Source organism: Rhinolophus sinicus, linkage group LG10 (genome assembly GCF_036562045.2).
Source record: "Rhinolophus sinicus isolate RSC01 linkage group LG10, ASM3656204v1, whole genome shotgun sequence".
Lineage (NCBI taxonomy): Eukaryota > Metazoa > Chordata > Mammalia > Chiroptera > Rhinolophidae > Rhinolophus > Rhinolophus sinicus.
The window spans coordinates 31,909,326-31,931,357 of record NC_133759.1 but is presented as its reverse complement, the minus strand read 5'-3'; the positions used below and the strand labels follow the sequence as shown (position 1 = coordinate 31,931,357).

Sequence of the window (22,032 nt, the reverse complement as noted above, 5' to 3'; positions counted from 1 at the left end):
CACTATGGACCAGGCACTCTTCGAGGACTGTATGAGCATTGATTCATATAATTCTCAAGACAACTCTGCAAGGTAGGAACTATTATTATTCCCATTCCATGCATGATAAAACGGAGGCATAGATGATTCAAGTAACTTGCCCAAAGTCACACAACAAGTAAGTCGCAGTGCTTGCGGTAGCCTCAAATATTGTGATGCTAGATCCATATTCTTATTCTCTGTATCATTCTGTATCTCACATGTCAGTGTCTGATCTTAACATAACAACCTCGGGAACAGTTTGCCTTATTTTATAGGTGCTGGGTTTATACGCAACAACCTGGCTACTCTAAATGTGGTCCACAGGCCAGTAGGATCAGTGACACCCAGGGGCAGAATCTCAGGCCCCACCCCAGACGATTGAAACAGAAACGACTTTTTAACAAGCTCCCCCAGGTGACTCACGATCATGTTCCAGTCTGCAAAGCACTGCTCCAGAGTGTGAACCTTTAGGCAGACGTACTGTCTCATTCACGTCACCATCCTGTACAGTGTCTAGCACAGCTCTTGCCACCTTAGAGATTTACCCTTGATCTAAAAGTAGAGCGAGGAGTGTTGACTATGAAATACACTGACAAGTCCCAGTGAAATAACAACTGGTTATCTTGAGCTGAAATTGCAGGATGCTCAGTGCCTGCAGCCTCCAGCACAGCACCAGGCACACAACACATACCCCATACATATTTCTTGAGACGGAAATGTATGATAGAGACATCCAGCGTACCAGGCTTCCTTGGATGTACTTCGACATTTAAAAAGGGCAAATAATGCCAAAGCGAGTAGAACAGTGATTGTGCACTTATTCTTAACACAGTTTTCAGACAAGCTCTGCTCAGCTGGTTCCCCTGTGAACTCAAGCTGATTCGCTTCCCTCTTGAGCTCTCTATTGTCTTGCCGTTGTTTGCAACTCCTTCAGAAACTAATTAAGTTTCAGGATCGGTTTGTCCTGTTAGAGAGTGCGGATATGCTGAAGTGGCTTTTTTATTTTTATTTTTTTAAATAACTTAAATTATCTGAGTGAAAGGACAATTATAATTCGCTTCTAAAATTGGCCAAAAGTCAGCTTTCATCAAAATAATTCTCAACAGACATTAGTCTCTGTAAAACCAGGATATTTTATGAAAGGCACTGAAGAGGATTTAAATAGGCCTTGGAAAATGTATTGATAATCTGGCCATATTTTAATCCTGTTCTCTAACAGAGTGTGAAATTACTTGTTTACTCCACTTATCTGGGGCTGGAGGTAGCTCATCACTCATTGACGGAGCCCTATTTTGTGATCACCTTTCAGCAGTGAGCTTCTGCCAGGCCAAGGCCAAACGATTTGACTTTACTGGCCTATGTACTACCTCCAAAGTCAAGGTCAGGGCTGCTATTACCTCCGGGCAGCCAGAGGAACTCATGAACTCCAACACATCTAATCAGAGATTTTATTTGTGCATGGACAGGGAGGTAAGCCAGGACCTAGGTATAATATAATTGTGAAAAGTTGGAAGTTTTATCTTTAGTAGCCCCACATTTCTTTGTTGTACCATACCCCCCAGAAGTGAGGGTTTATGTTGGTTTCATCATCAGTCTGCAAATATTATCAAGTTGAATACTAGTGGGGATGCAATAAAGTCCCTGACCTAAAAGAGTTTGTATATATATATACCTATGCGTATATATACCCAAAAAATGTATACAAGTGGACACTTTGGTCAATGTTGCTCAAGCAGTAGTTTGCCATAATCAGAAGTATCTAGACACTGATGGTAACCACTTTGAGCACCTCTTGTAATTGCAGAAGTCAAACGTGACTTGTATTCATCTTTTGTTATTGGTATATATTGAGTATTACAATTTTAATACAGTTTTAATATAGTTTTCCTTTCTTAAAATGTGTCCATTGTTTTGGTACCCCTGGTATATATACATTCAGACACAAACATGTAGACCATAGCAACAGGATACTAGTCAACAATGAGCTGGCAGTCAATGAAAGTCAGTCTCTTCGGTTTCTGAGCAGGAGAAGGGAGAAAAATCAATGGGAAATGAGGAATAGATAATGACTAGCATAACAGCCTTAGACAGTCACAAACTTTTTTCTCTCCTCTAGCCCAACTATCATATTGGTACCAGATTGATCTTTATCAAATGATCATTCGATCATGTTCATTTCCCCAGCTCTAAATCCTCCAAGTGTTTCCATTGCCTAAAGGAATGATCCATAAAATTTCTGGATCATATGCTCCATTGGTTAAAAAAAAGTCTCTGAATATTTGACTTCACTAGCTTATGTAAATAATGCCCCCAGTTCATTTGTTTGTTGATAAACTATTTAAATTTACTGACAGCTAATAAATAACTCAGTACACTCATAATATAGGATATATCATTAATGAGTATGCATGGAAACCCATATTTCAAGAAGCCTTCCTAATAATTTTAAATTATTTTGGGCAGCTTTTGGCATATGTGATTAGATTGTCACTTTTGTTTTACTATCTGCTTTCTGAACCTGGCAGAGGTATCAGCTAATGTGTGTGAATACTTAGACAGACTACTGATTTGCGGGGTGTCTGTGTGCGCTTCGGTGGAGGGTGGTACGCTCAGACTGTGTGGGCTGCAAAGACAGAATGAATTGAAGGGGTCTAGTAGAGCTTTGATCTTGATAATAATAGTGGGAAGTCTAAGAGTTCCAGTTGGGAGTGGGAGAATGAATGATTTAATCCTAAAAGCAGTCAGATTGTAGTAACAGTAGTTCCAGGTTTGGAGCATCTAGTACATGCCTGACATTGTGTTAACCGCTTTACATAGGTTTCATTGGTGCTTCATAGCACCTCCTCAAGGAAAGCCTTACTATGAGAGAGATTAAGTACCCTGCTCAGGGTTACATGGTTAGTGAGTAGAGGAGCCAGGCTTTAAACTTGGAAAGAACTGTGTGTCTCCTTGCGTCTTTTTTTCATTACACCTCACAGTTGAGACTAGGCGTTAGAGATGTCCCCCAGAGATAGGGAAGGCCCCTCAGAAGTGCAGAAGGGCAACGTGGATTGCAAGGAGCCAATTCATGCATTGGAAAAAGCAGAATTCAGGAAAACATTGATTGAAGGATAAAGTGTCTTTGTCAAAAAGTTGATAAAGAGTTCACCTCACATTTCCCACATAAGCCATCTTCCCATTAGTCTATTCGCTCTCTCTCCATTCACTTTTTTTCTAACTTGCATTTCATGTATGTTCTGTCGTCTACGTTGCCCTGATAATTGGTCTGCTCTCAACCCATAAAATATAGGAACAATAATTGATTAAGCTGTGCATTTAGGATTTGTGTATTTTCTGTGTATGAATACAATGGATTTAGAAATAGAAGGAAAATATGATTCTGTACGGAGGTTGAAATAAATCAAGGATATTGTCATATCCACTGTTCCTTGGTAGATTCAAATACTTATCCAGCTAAAGGTTTTACATATGGTAAAAATAACATTGGGCTAAAAGATAGAAAACTGGCATTCCAGCCCCAGCTTTGCCATTGGAATAATTGTGTGACATGGGTAAGGTTCCAGTCCTCTCTGAGCTTGATGCTTCCCATATGTAAAAAAAAGCAAGTGTCCCAAAGTCCCTATTAATGTTTAGTATGGTTAAAAATACAGCAATTCTTATCCTTAAATGAATCCCCCAACACATACTAAACAAAGAAACATACAAAACAGAATGCCAACTCCTCTCCAACCACAACTTTCCCTATCTTGATATTTTAGAACAGAGTTTGGAAAACCTTTTCTGAAGAGAGCCATATAGTAAATATTTCAGGCTATGCAATCCATGCAGTCTCTGTTGCAACTACTTAACTCTGCAACTGGAGTGAAAGCAACCATACACAATATGTAAATAAGTGAGCATTCCTGAGTTTCAGTGAAACTTTATTTATCAAAACAGGCGATGAGCTAGATTTGGCACACAAACCGTAGTTTGTCCACTCTTGTTATAGGACATAACTTTTTGGCATTCAGTGCAATTTCCCTTCAGCATACATAGGCAAGAATATATGTTCACAATAATTAGATAAATAGGATACTAGAGTGTTAGAATGTGAAAGAAATATAAGAAAGAAAGAAGGAAGGAAGGACGAGAACAAGGGAGGGAGGGAGGGGAAGAGGAAAGGAAAGAAAGAAAGGAGAAAAATGGGGAGCAACGTAGAGAGTGTTGTGATAGGGCATTGGGAGAACAAATTCCAGTGACATCAGCCATGAAAGAGGGGCATTGTCAGAGTGGAAAAGTTCTTTGGCATGGAACTAGAAGCTAAGTTTGGAGAGAGCGAGAGCGAGAGCGAGTGAGAGAGAGAGAAAGAGAGAGGCCTCAGAGATGTCATCACCCTGTGAAAGAGGTGGTGAGGTATACTCAAACCTAGTATGGTGCCCGTTATCAAGAGGAAACTCACAGAATATTTGTGGAGGAAGGGAAGGAAGAGAGAGAGATTATTCTCGTGTTATAGATGAAGAGATTCCACTACAGGGGGCCAATGTCACGTGAGGTGGAGGAAGCCATTGCCGTTGTTCTTAAGGAATCTATAAGGAAACAATTCATGAGAAAGATATTGAATTTTGCTCCTGAGAGAAACTTCCAGTGTCTGTACAGGTCCAGTCCTCCTCAGAGAAGGTGGCCTCTGGGGGATCCCTGTAGCCCTGGACCTTCTGATGCAAAGTGTTATTGAAAGGTTATCATTTGGAGATGGAAAGGGGCCTGTGGTGCCTATTTGTGGCTGCAGTTCCCATGAGTCCAGAATCATAGGCTTTGTGCTTTTCCTCTCACACAGTCAGTCTGCCCCTTGCTTTCCCCATTTTGATTCTGAATCCTGATGTTGCAGGAGGAGTGGAGAAAGGAAAGGTGAGAATGAACTTAGGAACTGGGCAGGAAATCAGATTCTGGACCTCTGTCTTGGAGCTGGTTTCCTGAAGGTGTCTTGAGAAGATGGGCCAGGGTTTAGGGAAAGGAAATTCGGACTGTTTCTTCAGGTGGGGCAACATACATCTATCTCTGTGCCATCCCGTAGAAGGAAAAGGGGAGCTGGGTTTTTTAAGGGGTCTTAAAAACTTGGAATGTGATCAAATTGATTAACCAACAAACCTGTAAAATTTCACACAGTCTATGCCCTTAATATAGAACTAGATTATAGTTTGCAGTCTATTGCACTGATTCATTAATTTTATTTCACAGACTAAAAATTTTACTATGCAAATGTATGCAAATCATATAGGAAAACAGTGTTCTTAGCCAAATGCACCAACACCTGTAGGGATTTTTTTGTTTTGTTTTTTGGTTTTTGGGGGTTTTTGTTTATTTGTTTATTTCACTGGAACTGTGCCACTGGGGTGGAAAGTGAGAGTAAATACATTCAATATTTGAAATGGTGTGTTGAACAATTTCCTGAAGGGTGATGGGGAAGCTTTCTTCTTTGACAAATATTGCAGTGATTGACATGTCTTTTTTCCTCTTTTTCTTGCCTGAAACAGAATGAAGAAGATGAGCAACATTTATGAGTCTGCTGCCAATACACTGGGAATCTTTAACAGCCCCTGCCTGACCAAAGTTGAGCTGCGTGTGGCCTGCAAAGGCATTTCGGACAGAGATGCCCTTTCCAAACCAGACCCCTGTGTCATCCTCAAGATGCAGTCCCACGGGCAGTGGTTCGAGGTAAGCCTGTCTAAACACATGGACAGAAGCACGGCTGGAGGGTTGGTTCAAAAAGGTTTTGGCATTTCCCATCTTTCGGTGGTTTATTTTGATGAGATGGAAAATTCTAGAAATGAATATGATTGCGATTCTGCTTATATCATGATGTTTCGATGTGGTTGTTTTAGTGCTGTGGGTATTTTGACATGTACCCTTAGTCTGTGTGCTCATTGTGGACATCATGGTCCCTGGGGAGTGCAGAGAGGCTGCCTTATCAGGGACCACATCACACCACATTTATTTTATTGGGTGGTTATCAAGTGCCAGGCACTGTTCTAAGGACTTTATGTCAAATAACTAATTTAGTCTTCACAACACTCCTATGAGGAAACAAAGGCTGATCGGTTAAGGATTTGCCCAAGATCATTCAGATGGTAAGTGGAAAATCTAATATTGGCATCCACCTAGCCAGCGGAGCTCCCGAGCCTGAGCTCTTCAATGCTATAATATTTATACTTATGGTGGGCAGCTGTGAAGCCCAATGGCTGTGTGGCAGTATTGCAGGTTGCACTCTGCAGCTGGGGTTTGTTTATTTACAAGTTGAAACAAATTGGATGAGGACTGGTTTTCAAGTTCTTTTGTTTTTCTCTTTTTCACTTCGAGCTTCCTGGTCTAAGTAAGCTATGCTTCTAAAGATCTGGTCGGAGGTGAATGGGGGGAGAGGAAGGAATGGGGTACAGCAGAGTAAGCAATTAATTGTCCCTAAGGGGACCAGGTAGTGGGTGGACTTTGGATACTGGGTTTGAAGCTGTGCTGAGTAGAGTAGACAATTACCTGCTTTGGATCCCTGAGGACAAACTCTTCAAGCTTTCAGTACGTCTCCCACCTGTTTGCAAACAGTTGGAAGGTGCTCTTGTAGGGGTCAGAGTCTTCCACTCTGCAGGAGAAAGACAGCTCAAAAGACCCTGGAGGCGGCGCATTTGCTTATCTGTACATATGTGATCAAAGCCACTTCTCTGAAAGGGAGGTTCCATAGGGCCTGGTGGGCAAATGTGTTCAGGTGAACAGGCACCGTGCAGGGGGGGAATGAGTGACAGATGGAAAGGTCACGGATCCTAATTTAACTTCAGGCTCATATTATAAACATAAAACAGCATTTGCAGGTATCTTTAATGTATAATGCCCTTTTTTTCCCCTTCTAAATATTCTCATTGACTATGGTAGTGGATTTTATTTATCTATTTATTTATTTAGTTATTTAGTTAGTTTAACAAAATTAAGTGGAATACCTATGTTAGAAAAAAGCTACTCTGAAAATTAGAAGAAACAAATTCATTTCCTAATACCCTCTTTATATAATTCAGTTATGACACTTGATAATTTCTTTTCAGTCTTGTCCGTCTGGCATTTATATTATATGATTCTTATCACACATGTAAAATTTTCTTTTCTGATTTTATGACCTAGTAGTATATGCTTTTCCCATAGTGCTATAATATGCATAATTATAATTTTAAAAATTGCATAATATTCCATCAAATGGATTTATTTCATTGTTTTTCTATTTTTTCACTTTGAAGTTGCTTCAAAAAATACCCTATTTTAAATAATGCTGTAATGAACATCTTTGTGCATAAGGCCTTTCTCTTCTTTTGGGATGAGTTCCTAGGAGACATTCTGTTAAAGTGGAGCTAGTGGGACACAGGATAGGACACTTGTGGGGCTTTTGATACATATTGCCAAATTGCTTTTCCGAAGTTTCTACTACAGTGTTGCTCAAAGTATGATCTTCACAAAGCTACCAGTCCACAAATGTTTTGTTACCAGTACCCAGTGAGATAAGAAACTTGTGCCACAGTGTAAATTGATTCACTGCTTCTTTCATGTAGAAAGTCTTTCTCTTTAAGAACAATAATATCAGTTGAACTTCCAGCATGCTTAGTGATATGGCTGGTTTTTATGCCAGCACTTTGAGAAACTCTTCTCTGATAGATTTTACATTCTTGGCAGTATACATTCAGGATACAGCCGGGAAAACAGCCCAGGCCAGGTAGCTAAGAGAAAGGATTTAATTCAAGAAGTAACTAATAACAAAGAAGTTGGAGATACTAAGAAACTCAGAGGGACTGTGAGGGAACCGTTACTTAACTGCCACTTTGCGTTGGGCGAGTAGTAGTGTGCTGAAGCCAGCTTGTATGGGCTTTGCTGGAATAGACTGTGACCTATTCAGACATTTTGCAATTCTGAGTGTGAGTACTTACACCACAGGTATTCCCAAACATTTCAAATCAGGGCTTCTTCTCACCTCCCTTACTCCCCCTCCAGAACCAGTTAAACACTTACCAGATGAGAGGGACAAAAGGAGATAGTGATGCCACAGCCAAAGAGCTAGGCCACTTAGTAGAAGCTAGATTCATGGAAGGAAGGCCTATCTGGTGGGAGCCAGAAAGATAGCGGAGCTGCAGGTAGGGCTGGAAATGCCTGAATGGGAGATAAAAATACCCCAGCATCTCTCTTCCTCTTGCTCTCTGGTCTCCCGTCAGTGCTTTCCATTGACCAAACCTTGATGCAAGCTAGTTGGCAAGGTTTGCAGGGAAAGAGTATAGAATGCATGCGAGTATGACAGCAAAGAGGTACGTGATGGGCACATAAACCTCCTGACAATTCATAGTAACTTGGAAAATCATTCATCCTCTCATGTACTGTGTATTTATTTAGTGCTGACACCTACTTTTCACTACAAATTCAGCAAGTAATCCTATATTACAAGTTAGAAGCCCCTGGCAGTCTACTGAACCTTGTAAGTACTACTAGTTGTGTTTGGTGAAGGCTAGCAAATGTGGACAGTCCACTGGGACAAGATTTATTGATTGGCGAAGTTTCCTGTATCTAACCCCTAGAAAATGTGTGGATTTACAGAGATATTTGTATGTATAGAATTGCAGAATGGAGAGAAAGCCTTGAACAAGAGAATTCATGCTGGCTGTGTCAGTTCCTTGGTTGTCTTAGTTATGGGGAATCTGGTAGTTGACTAAGGAAAGAGAAAAAGAACAAATCTAGAGGCCAAACTGATTTGCATAATAAAGAGATTGTTGGGGGGGGGGTCAGGAAGAGAGAGTGAAAAGCAAAGTGAGCTTATCTTTCATAGAGAATTTTAAAATTTGGCAAAAGAGGCTCTGTCTAGATGAACATTGTTCAATAGAACTCCCTGCAATGATGGAAGAAGAGTTCTCTGTCTGCTCTGTCCAGTGAGGTAGTCGCTAGCCACATGTGTGCACTTGAAAGAAGCTTGTGTAACTGAACAACTGACATCTTTAATATTAGATCCTGAGTATCTTTGGTGTGCTAGAGAAGTTGGCTGTGGTGGGGAGAAGACGAAAGGGAGTTTGTAAAAATGTTACCGCGGGCTATTGATTTTACAGTTTAAGTGTTTTGGGGGGAGCTGTAACGAGAGATTGACATTTTCTTTCTGTTACTTATGCTTTCTGGCCTGTGCTTTTTCTAATGAAATTCCAGCAAGGAATTTCCAGCAGGGAAAGGACCCTGTTATGCCCTGATTTACAGCTCAGATTACTGCTGCAATAGTTAGAACTGACTTCAGATGGCCTCCCATATGGAGGAGTATTGTTTGCTTGTTTAATTGGCTGTAGCCTGTGTTAGCAATGGAACAGAACATTTGACTTCTAAAGTGGATCATAAAAATGTAAGCCTGGGGGTGGTCGGTTAGCTCAGTTGGTTGGAACGTGGTGCTAATAACACCAAGGTTGCCCATTCGATCCCCGCATGGGCCACTGTGAGCTCCGTCCTTTAAAAATACATTAAATAAAATCTGGGAGCCCTGCAGGGGGTTTCTTTAATAAATAATAATAATAAATGTCCTGATTTTTAGACTCAAAAAGACCTACAATTTGACCTCTGTGCTGTTGCTAGTCCTAAGAGTCAATGAGGATACATCTGTATGTCTTTAAAATATTGGAACTCAATTGCTCTGAAATGCACAACAGACTGTTGCTCTTTGTAGACCAGCAGGATTTGGGATCTGTGTCAGAGGACTGAGAAGACGATGATGCTTCCGTTTATTCCCAGAATATGGAGATGGGATGGTGCATTTAGTGGGTGAAACTTTCGGTAAATCTTTAATGGCTATGATTGTAACTGTCAGAAAGAAAGAAAGAGAAAACTTGTAGCTTGGAAATACATTGCAAACTGAGAATTTCAGACCTACCATTTAATTTCCCTAAATTATAATGATAACTATTTTTGTAAATCCCCCTGCACTCACTCCTGGCCATATCATGGCAATAGTATATGGTGCAATTCAGTGTAATGATAACGTAGAACACATTTCATCTTCCAGTGAAGAGTGAGAATGATTTCCTCCTGCCTTCTGGTGAATATTGATGTGTTCACTAACTTCTGGAAAGGAAACGTTATATGCTGGTAGGATAAATGAACACTTCTCAGGGATTCAAAAGGCAAGGGCCGCCCGCTGTGAATTAAAGACTTTCATTCAGTTTCCTGAAGCATATGCTCCATTCTCTGGTCATGCTGACTGTTCTCCATGAACAGAGCTAAGCCCTTGATGCTGTGGGCCTTGGCAGAGATCGTATGAATGGCAGAGAACCTGTCCTCACTGGAAAAAGCCAAATTATTTCCCACACTACTACAATGGTGCTCCAAGCACCTTTAATTCTATATTTTACCATTTAATTTTAATACACAGTTATTAAGGTCCTCCACAGTAAACTCTAAGTAAATCTGAGGACCAATTATCCTTGGATCAATTCCGTATAAAAACATATTACGATGAGCCAGGTGCTTTGGTGGATTGTTGATAATAATAATGATTGTTAGTAATAATTAGTGTGGTTATATCTAACATATCAATTAGTGGACTGTAATGCCAGATTATTATTGTTTGTAATAATATATCCATATAACACTTTATATTTACAAAACCCATCTACTTACATTATTTCATTTGCTGCTCATAACAGCCCCGTGAATAAGGGGTACAGACATTGAAATTAACCCCAGCATGTATGAAAAAGATATGGATTGTGTCCTTAAAGACCACAGAGTACAGTAAAATAACTCACCCCATCTTGGAGACAGAGGGCTGGAAGCTCAGACGGTCACATGACCTCAAGAAAGAGGGCTCAAATGACTTAAATATCTTCCCTTCCTTGAACGTGCAGTGGGTAGACCACCTTAAGGGTGCTTAGGCTACCTATATGGGGTGGGGCTAAAAATCAATCACTCTCCTATCCCTGTATTATTTTCCATCTTTTCTCCCCACTCCCTACCTACCCACGTGTATGTAGGGTTTGGTTGTCATGCTCTATGATAGCATCCTTGGTAGCAGCACAGAAGGGAAGTATGGCTCACCCACTCCCAAATACGTGGGCTGTGAACGTCTTCCCCAATCCCTTCTTGGCTAGAGGGCTTATGGGAGAGGTCCATGGAACACGCCTCTTTCATGCTCGGGGCAGTGGTAAGCCATCACCCTTTTGTGTATTGAGGCAGGAGAATGAAGTCCAAACTAGTAATTTCACCTGTATCTGAGATATTCATGTCTACATTGGCTCCAAAGTGCTAGAATTTTATGAAAATGGACCAGGCAATATGAACATTTAGGTGATGACAAGCTAAAGTAGCCATCTATATGTGTTGATACCAGCTATGTATTAGTAGTCATTTTACATATATTCTTTCTAATCCTCACAATGAGCCTGCAACATAGTCTTGACTAACCAGGTAAGGAGACTAAGCCTGGGCAGAATTAATCCAATACCCAAAGTCACACAACTAGTAAATAGTAGAGTTGGAGTCTGGTTGATTCCAAAACTTATGTTCTCTTCATTTTAACAGAGGTTGCAAACTTGAAGCTGGAGGTCTCTATCTCATCTCCAGACATATGTTGTTCAGCCTTCATGGGGTTCAAACACGTTTTGTACTGGTTGACAAAAGTTAAAGATCAGGAGATTTTTTATACGACTCCAGGTTTCTGGTTTCTTTTGAATTACCAGAAACTCCGGCAATATGGAGCCTTTATTCCTTGTATAACAGTGAGCTGGAGAGAGTTAGCAGCTGCTCACATCCAGAGTATGAGTTTGTCCCCAGGCTCCCTACTAGTCACTTTCCCTACCGGAATGGCCCCTGGAGGTGTTGGAGTGTAGACCACACTCCTGTACTCCCCTGGGCTCGGTCTCTGAGACATAGTTAACCTCTTAATGCTGGGCACAGACAGGAGCTGAAAAATGAAAGTTAAGTCAATTAAAGCATTCCCTCTGGATTTCACAAACAAACTCCTTTCTCAAAAGATTTTCTGTTCACACTTTGCTGACTTGCTAACACCTAGCATGACAGATGATAAAAAACAACAGTTTTCTTCAGTTGTTCACAAAGTTTCCACTGTGGTTTCACATCAAACTCTCATTTGGGAAAACTTTGATGTTGCCTTCTACCGCCCCCTTAACACGTCCTTAATAAGAATAATTTCTTTTCTTAAAAAAGAGAAGAAAAGAAAGTTGATTTTGGTGATATTAGACATATTACCCCAAGCCCTGAACAGAGGAAAAAACAAAATTAGATATTAGAACGAAAAAGTGTTTCCTCCCTGCTGCCAGAGGTCACATCCCTGTGACCAGAGACTGTGGGTTGTAAGTGATGAACTTGGATGAAGGGGAGGAAGATGACAAGGTTGCATAATATGTGACTAAGTGGCTTTCTTATCACTGACATCTCAAAATTGTCGATGTCATGATGTCTGAGAGCAGAATTGCACAAGATGAGAAATTTCAGGCTGCAGAAGAGGAAATAGCAATTTGAACTGAAATCTTGTGTTGACTGTTAATTCTCTTGTGTGCCCTGAAGATGATTTGTCAGCTGGAAGAATAATGTCTGGCCTCCAGTAGAGAGGAAATCACCATGGCATGGGTGTCACTGCCTCGTTAGTTTGAAGAACTGGCAAACCACGCTCTGGGCACTCAGACTCAGCATTGGTCGCCATAGGTTTTTATAATGCAGTTTAAGTCCCATGAGGAGAATTTGAAAGATGGAATTAAGGTTGGGGAGAGAGCTTGAGGAGGCATCTATGATTTAGAGCTTCTAGCTTGAACCACCTTCAGCATCTCAGAGGTGTTTTCAGCATAGTTCCTGGTGCCTGTGTTAATGTTTCACTGGACTCACTATTGATAATCACCGCTTTCAGAAAATCATCTTGGTCATTTCAGTCCACTTAATCTGTTTTACTAATTGTCATTAATTAGTAGTTCATTAATGGGTAGTTCATTAATAACGATACCTTAACTATGTTGAGAGGAGTTATATAATGTATCGTGTAATCTCCTAAGCACTTTATATGTGTCATCCTATTTAATGATCAGAACAAGCCTACAAATTGAGTTCTGTATACATTTTACGTAGAGGACCAGTAGAGTTAAGTAATTTGCTCAAGGGCCACACAAGTAGTAAGTGGAGGAGCGATGACAAGTTAAACTCAAACTGTCTTGGCTACAGAAGCTGTGCTGCCACTGTCCTTCACTGCCCTTCTCTGAGAACACTGAGTACCGGTGTCCGGGTGTCTGGTGTGTGCCCTGTGCTAAGTCTGTACGTGTATGTTCATATAATCCTCATGACAGTGTTAGAAGATAGGGAGTGTGATTACCCATTTTACAGGTGAGAAAGCTGATACTCACATAGGAAAACTCCAAGTCCAAGGTCACAAAACTAGTAACAAGTAGTATTCAGATTTGAACTCAGTTCCTTGTGTCTCCAGTGCCATGACTGTGCACTTCCCTCATCCTGGCCTCTGTGGAGGCAGAGTAACCCAATGAAATGCCACTGCCATTAGTCTTTAAAATAAACATGTTTTTCTGTCCTCAGATAAGTCAATAATTCATTTAAAACTGTTTGCAGTTATTTTTTTTAATAGAAGTTAAATTTGTTTCAGTCAGTATTTGAAACATCCTTCTCATACCTAATTGATGATGGTTTTAGCCTGACCTCCTAAATGTTTCCAGTGGTGCAGGCACAGGGATTTAGAGCTCAGACTCTGGAGCCAGACTGCCTAGATTTAAGTCCTAGCCCAGCTGTGCTAAATGTGTAAATTACCCAAACCTTTCTGTGCCTCGGTTTCTCATCTGTAAAATGGGTATCTAACTCATGGTACCTACCTCATGAGGACTCTTATGAGGGTTCAATGAGTTAATACCTGTAAAGCGATTAAAACAGTACTTGGTCCAACAGAGTTAATGCTCAGTAAGTGCTATGATTATTGAACATGTGTCATTTTTTTGAGAAATGTTTTCTAAATAAACATGTGCTGTTCAGTCCTCATATTTTCTGAGGACTAAGGCAATTTAAAGAGCCCCTTGACTAGTAAAGGAAGAGTAGTAGGGACGTAGGAAGTCTCTGGGGACGTGAACTCTGGGAGGCTGAAGCTGTGACCACTGTATTGATTTTGTATCCCCAGTGTCTACCAGAGTGCCTGGCACAATGGATGCTTGTAATTCAGTAATGAGATTTCATTTCCCTGGTCCATTTTCCCTATGCTCATCGCCTGAGACACTGGATTTTTGAGGACCATCCTGTTCTTATTCAGGAGAGTAAGAACTCAACTGATAAGAATTTCTCTACACTTGTTAGGCTTATTATCTCTTTCATATGGAAGTAGGATTGGGGTGCCTGAGGCAAGACGTTGATCTAAAAGGGTTTTGTCTATGTGTTGTTTGTGGGTAAACGTATGTAAGGCAGTTGTAAGTAGTTGAGATGATGCTTGAAGGACCACTCAGGGATGGTCTGTGGAGTGGTTTGTAACTGGTTCTCTTAGCCTTAATTTTCCTTCCTGACGTCTTTTTGGTTTTAAACATCTTCACACTCCTCTTTTCTTCTCTCCCCCTTTCTTCTTCCTATGGGGAGAGTGAGGCAGGGAGAGCAAAGAGAGCCTGTAGCTGTATTTAAAGACCAGGGGCCTCACTGCCTCTTCTCTCCTCCACCCCAGGCTTCATCTGAGTTTATTCCCCTCCTAGGTCTCTCACTGAGACAACATGGAAGACAGAGTGAATGATTTGCTGAAAACCCAGCTTCCTTCCACCTGGTTTTCTCCTGTTTTCAAAAGCAACTGAGTATAGATGCTAGCAAGTTTTTCTTGTTAGCTGTCAGAGATTTGATGGGTTTTATAAGCCATAGAAATTCCTGGAATGAGATTAAAGTCCTTCAATGTCTTAATTTGAACCTTAGGACACAACAGTTCTCAACTTCTCCATTCTGAGTCACTGATATGTTTGCGTTCAAGACTTCAAATAGTGTTTTGGAAGGAGCCTACTTATTTAGAAGTACTGAAAACATTTGTTTGAAATATAAATATAACTTTTTTGCTTTTTACCAACTTAAATGAGGCAATTTGCATATAAGATGCATAAAAATGCATCCATTTTAGATGTTAAGTTTGATGAGTTTTGACAAATATGTATACACTTGGGTTACCACTATCCCAATCAAGATATAGAGCATTTCCTGAAATATACTGTAATATTCAAAATATATAACAGAAAAGAACACACATACTTTCAACACATCGGAAACCACTTAACTCTCAGATTATGTTCCCATAGCTTGACATTATAGTAAATGACAGAAATTTCAATTTATACAATAAATTTATGCTAATAAAATATCAGTTTTAGCTATTATGTATATTGGGGTCCTATGTAAGATTTTAGTTTAAAATGGGAAAATATAGTTCCATTGCTAAAAAATTTGAAAACTCCGAGAGAGAGTACCATGAGAAGAAAAATAAACTCAGGACTGGTTTAGCTCAGAGTCAAACTGAACTACATGTGGCGTGACTCGCCAAGCTTCAGTTAAACCTGAAATCACTGCCTGACAATTTAGGAAGCTGTCACAACAGGTGGCTCTATCTGAAGTTAGTTGGAAACAAGGCATAGGTCCACCACATGTTAGCTGTGTGACCCTGGAAAGTCACTTACCATCTCTGAGCCTTTCCTACTCCCTCAAGTCTAAATGGTTGTCAGGATTAATGATTGGCTGGCAGGATAGTAAAGAGGCTGATGCTATAGACTGGAATCAGACCACTTGGATTATCTGTGTGATCTTTTCTTATGCAAATGCCTCAACTTCTCTAGGCCTGAGTTTTCAACATCTGTAAAACAGATGCAACAGGAAAACCTATTCATGGGTTTATTATAAGGATGAAATGAGACCGAGCTTAAGAATTGCTTAGCATAGTACACCGGGGCATAATGAGTGCTTAATAAATATTAAGTGGTATTATGTTTAAAGGAGGTAATGTGTGCAAAGCTAACGTGGTTAGCACATCACCTAGGACTCAGTATATAGAAGTTGTCACCAGATTAAGGTGTTTAATGCCAGAGGCAAATTTCCAGTCTGTTGCCCAGCACTCTTATTCTTGGTCCCATTCCTCTGTGTAAAATAAGAGAACTTTCAGTGAGGAAATTTAACAGGCCTCTAAATTTCTGCCAAGTCTCTGATTAACCACTTTGATTGATCTGTTTTGGGTCCCCTGGTAGGGAATTATCTCAGCCTCCTTATCCCCTGCACTCTCTGCATTTTGAAGAAGATGAATCGACTTGGAGCAACTTCATTCCCCTTGCCCCTGTTCTCCAATCTGTGGACCGGAATCAGAGAGGCCGTGTTGATAACCTTACCTTTCCATCTTTGCTTCTGTGCCAACATCCACCCCTGATATTTGGTAGTCTTAAAAGAGAAGTGACAAGAAAATTCTTCCCTTCTGGAAACTCCAGATGTGCTCAGGGTCAGTTTATAGGCTAATTAAATATTTTATCTTGATTCAAGTTCAGGAATGTTCAAGACCCTATGTTGGCTAGTCAGTTTTCAAATACTTGCTATTTCAAGAGCTTCCTCTCATCTGAGAATTTGGTTTTAGATATTTTCTTCTTGAGTGTGAGGACTAGTTCTTGTTGAAAGATTATAGTTTTAGAACTGTGTATTGAAGTGAGAAAATTTGGTACTTTTTTTACATCCCCCGTCCCCCCCCACCCCACACACACACACTTGTCCCTTTGAATTCTAGCCTTTTCAAAACAGCTTCTGAGAACCTGGGATTTGTGTGTGGGGGTGGGGTGGGGGAAGCACCTATTTAAGCCTTCTCCTATAGGAGATTTGCTTCACTCAGCTTGTTACTGTTGCATAACAGTTGTCCCAAAATTGATCAGCTTAAAACAACCATTTTAGTAAGCTCATGGATTTTGTCCCTCGGTACCTTAGATAGGGCACAGTGAGGATGGCTTATCCCTGTTCTACAATGTCTAAGGTCTCAGCTGGGAAGACTGGAAGGCTGGTGATGATTTAAGACTGGGGTTTCAAATCATCTAAAGGTATTTTCACTCTCATGTCAGAGTAGGACCTCCAATTGGAGCATCTGCGTGGGGCCTTCCATGTGTGGCAGTCTCAGGCAGAGGACATAAACCCTGCTTCTTAACAGGAAGAGGGTCCAATGTTTGCCTCATGGTAAATCGTGGATTATGTTTGGAAATGGTAGTTAGCTAAGGAGCCTCATCTGATTATCACATGATCCAACGATCACCTTAAAGGGTGTGACTAGATAGGAGGAATGTAGGAATATTTATAAGCCCAATTCCCATTTAGGGTGTTGTCTTAGAAGCTTGAAAGATGCGAATATGGAACTTGTAAAGGGAACAACTTGCTACTCTAAATGATAAACTTAGGAAATGCATAGCCAGAAGAAGTACAATGGGAAGGAAATATACATTGAAGTCCCTCTCCTGGTTTTAAACACCAGTTTTAAGAATAATACATATATGCTACCACCACTAGATACAACAAAGGAACCGAAGAAGGAGGAAGAGGAGGGAAAGAAGAAGAAGAAATAAGAGCAGCTAGTCTCTGCATACACTTCCATACCGTTTTCATGGATTCATCACAACAACCTCCTGGAGTCAGGGCTGTTATTTTCATTGCCAATTTACAGATTGGCATTGAGGACCCATTATGCCAAGTTCTGCCCCTTTCTTAGACACCAGTGCTACCAAGCCCCAACATAATCATCTTCATCTCTTTACTGCTGGATCCGTTTCTTGCCCATTCCCCACCTGCTACCTTGAGATTTGCCCAACCACATTTATCAATCCTAATAAATATTTTCCACTATAATTTTCTGACAAGAGAGCAGTTCATCCTATGGGTGAGTCATGATTCACCTACCGGCCCACTAATGGTGCACGTGTAAACAGTTCAGTTTTTCATTAATTCAGTGAACATTTATTGAATTCCTACTATATGCTAGGCACTGTTCCATGGGCTGGGAATACAGCAGGGAACAATACATGGCCTCGACTTTTGTGCCAGTGGGGAGAATAGAAAATAAACAATAAATACATACTGTTTTTTCAGGCAGTGGTAAGTGCTATGAAGAAAAATGACACAAGGAAGTGTGTGAAGAATGATAGGGGAACTAGTTTAAAAACTGTAGTCAGGAAGGACTTCTCTGAGGAAGCAATATTTGCACAGAAACCTGAATGGGTGAGGGAGTTCGCCATCTGGATACAGGGACAATGTTCCAACAGAAGGTACCAGCAGAGGCAGGCATTTTTTAGCTTATTTCAGGAATAGGAGGCAAGGTGGCTGGAATGCAATGGGATTAGAAGGCAAGAGTGAGAGGACATGATGTTGAGGAGGCAGCTAGGGGCCAGTTGTGCAGGGCCTTGCAGGCCGTAGCAAGGATCCTGGATTTCATTCTAGATGTGATGCGGGTGGGCATTAGAAAGCTTAGAGCAGGGAAGTGAGTTGCATATTAAAAGATAACACTGCTTGTGCCAGACAGTGTACAGAGACAAGGGCAGATGCTAGAGACAGCTCAGGGGCGACTGCATTTGTCCTCGTGAGCGAGGTAGTTTGGATCAGGTCGTAGCCATGGAGAAGAGGAGAAGTGGTTTGAAAGGAGACATATCTGAAAAGTAGACTGTACAGTTTGCTGATGGATTGGATGTAGAGTCTGAGAAAAAGAGAGGAATCAAGAGCGATTCCAGAGGGCTGAGCAATTGGGTGAATGATGATAGATAATACTGGGGAAAGAGCAGGTTGGAGCCGTGATTTTACAATGAACGCGCTTCTGATGGTGAGACAGTATGGTGTGCTGGTACCATGTGATTCTAGGTACAGACTACCTATGTGGGGATCCCAGCTCCATTATTTGTCAGCTGTAAGATCTTACATGAGTCTCTTACCTCCATATATATATGAGAACATATGTATAGTGTGGACAATTAAAATACATCTTGCAATACTGTATTGAGTATTTATCACACAACAGAGTCTAGCACTTAGCATTACGTAACTGCTAGCCATCAATGATATGATTAATATACTTCTGTGAACACTTATGATTGTTTTCACGGGGGAAGTGTTAGGTCAAAGGATGAACACACTTTTTTTTTTTTTTTTTTTAGATTTTATTGGGGAAGGGGAACAGGATTTTATTGGGGAACAGTGTGTACTTCCAGGCCTTTTTTTTTTTTTCCAAGTCAAGTTGTTGTCCTTTTGATCTTAGTTGTGGAGGGCGCAGCTCAGCTCCAGGTCCAGTTGCCGTTTTCTAGTTGCAGGGGGCACAGCCCACCATCCCTTGCGGGAATCAAACCGGCAACCTTGTGGTTGAGAGGACAGGCTCCAACCAACTGAGCCATCTGGGAGCTCAGTGGCAGCTCAGCTCAAGGTGCTGTGTTCAATCTTAGTTGCAGGGGGCAGAGCCCACCATCCCTTGCGGGACTCGAGGAATCGAACTGGCAACCTTGTGGTTGAGAGCCCGCGCTCCAACCAGCTGAGCCATTCGGATGAACACACTTTTTAAGCTTTGAAAATTACCCAGTTGCCTATCCGAAATGATCATACCAATGTGTCCGCACCAGACAACTGGGAGAATCGAAGGAGGCAATTCATTAGAAACTATCTTGAGTATTTAGAGTTTAATATACAGACTCCCTGGAACTTTGTCATCCCTTCTTGCCCCAGTCACAGAACGAGTAATGGTTTGGAATGACATGAACTCACTTCAGTAATTCTAATCACACTTCTGTCTTCCTTCCAAAACTGTCTTTATATTAATATAGATATTATTAATATAACATAATATGACTGATATAAAATACTAATATAATGAAAACATAACTGATTATTAACATGTATTTATTAGTATACAGTGTGCGTCAGTTTGCAAGAAAGCGAGAGCATGCACGAGAGAGATGTAGGTTGTGCTGTGTGCGTGTGAGAACTGAAGAATGATGAATCCGAGCATCTCTAGGCCGTCATCTTTCATTCTAAACGATCACTGTACTTGATGCTGTGCTTTATTTAAAGAGAGGAAGAGAAATTGATTTAATAACCTGTCACATTATACAACATAAAAAGAACTCGGGAAGAGAAATCACTCTAGTATTCTTAGTGGGAAGAAAAATATTGTGACAGCTCCATGGAGAAATCTCTGTACAAAGAGAACTGGTAGAAATTATACTGATGAGCTGAGGATCTTAGAAAAATATACTGCTTGCGTGGAATGAAGTTGATGACCTCACCACAGAGCTCTACGTTATGGAAGGCTGTTTCCCTCTCTTATATAAAAGTTGTAAGAAAATAGAAACTCCAATTGTTCCTTTTCTTTGTCTCATTTCTTAAAAATAATTTATTCCATCATCATTTCCTCTAGGAATATCTGAAATATTCTATTTAACTGAGGTGGGACACAATAGTAATACATTATGATAATAGATACCATTGTAAAATTTAATCGGGAGAGTTTAATATCTTAGTGTTCAACTCCAGCATCCTGGAGAAGTCAGTTTATGCTTTAGTGAACAAATAATGTCAGGGAATACCCTCCAGTCATCAGAAAGACACCTGTAGTTGAATAAATTGGGTTTATTGTTTGTTGCCATAAGGGAGAACACTCTCCATGGGGAACTGTGAGAGAGCTTAGTAAGAGTTTAAGAAAGGACTTACGGAATTCAAGCTTTGGTTAGGTGTTTTCAGGAGAATTTAAGGAAGGATGACTTTACTCCAGATTGGATGGCTTCAGGAAGCCAGAACAATTCTATAATTGAGTACCTTATTAGAACTTATCTAGGAGGGAAGAACAGATTAAGACTAAAGCTGTAATGGGGAAAGAAGCAGCAGTCCCTCATTTTAAGCAGTATGGGAGATGTTTGGTCATTTTTGTGGTTTGGACAGGGTGTATGTTTTTGTCTGGTTCAAGCACGATTGCGGAGAAGTCTAGGTTTTGTCTTGTTCCATCATGGGCACAAAGTGGCCGTGCACTATGTTGGTGTTCTAATATAAATGTTTCTGTTCTGCAGAACACAGAAACCTAGCTGTATGTGCCAGGCCAGCCAGTTCCTAGGAACACCAAGGCCAACCTGACAGCAGCAAATCAGCACAGCAAGCTAGCTCCCGGGCATCAGGGGCTGCTTTCCTCATGCTCAGAGTGAGACCCAGAAGTTACGCTGTTCTATTTAAAAAACATCTTTTTAATAATGGACCAACTTGTTGACTAAACAAAATAGCAATCATAACAAGTCTCGACTTCAAACCTTTTATTTCTCATCTTATTATTATTCAAAGAATGATATTCATGATATTCACTGTATGTAGATTCTGTAAGTTAATTTTTTCTTCTTTCAATTAACCCCATGTCTTCCATCTACTCTTTCTCTGTCTCTCTGATCAGTTAGAAAGAAGATTCCCAGGAGCTCATTTGAAGGCGTTCAAGTCTCTGCTCATCTCTCCTATAGAAAACTCCTTAAGTAATACTCTGAGTCCATCAGAGAGGGCATGAGTTTTCACAAGACATCTGGAAAGGAGAACATTTTTTTTTTTTTAAGATGAGGTTGATGGCTTAATTTCTGTCCCATTTATTAAGCCAGCTCCTCATCGTGTTTTGGGGAGAGTTATTTTCCAAAAGTCCCATTTTATAAGTATTACCTCATCACTGGCATTCACTTAACAAATGGCGATTGGATACCTACCATTTGCCATGCACCCTCCTTGACACGAGAAGAGAATGGAGAGTTATGGTCCTTGTCTTCATAAAACTTATATTCCTCAGGGGACCAAAAAAAAAAAAAATGTGTGAATCAAAATATTCTTTATAGGCTTGGAGGAGTCAGACAAAAGTATATTCAAATCTAGATCGGGAAGAGGAGCCAGGGAAGGTCTTGGAGAGAAGGTGCTACTTGAACTAGATCTTAGGTGATGCTTCTGCCAGGTAGACAAGGTAGGGGATAGCATTGTTTCAAATGGGGAAATTATGCTATTTGCAAAACAATGACT

General features: G+C 40.6%; 1 protein-coding gene across 6 annotated transcripts in view; it reads left to right on the top strand.

Annotated features, from left to right (window-relative positions):
* The window catches only part of CPNE4 (copine 4), a 402,708-nt gene that overhangs the window by 103,114 nt on the left and 277,562 nt on the right, over positions 1 to 22,032 (top strand). For all 6 annotated transcript variants that reach the window (XM_019725940.2, XM_019725942.2, XM_019725945.2 and 3 more), the window contains exon 2: positions 5,532 to 5,712. In XM_019725940.2, coding sequence (XP_019581499.1) covers positions 5,532 to 5,712 — 181 coding nt within the window. The remainder of the gene's footprint in view (positions 1 to 5,531; positions 5,713 to 22,032) is intronic.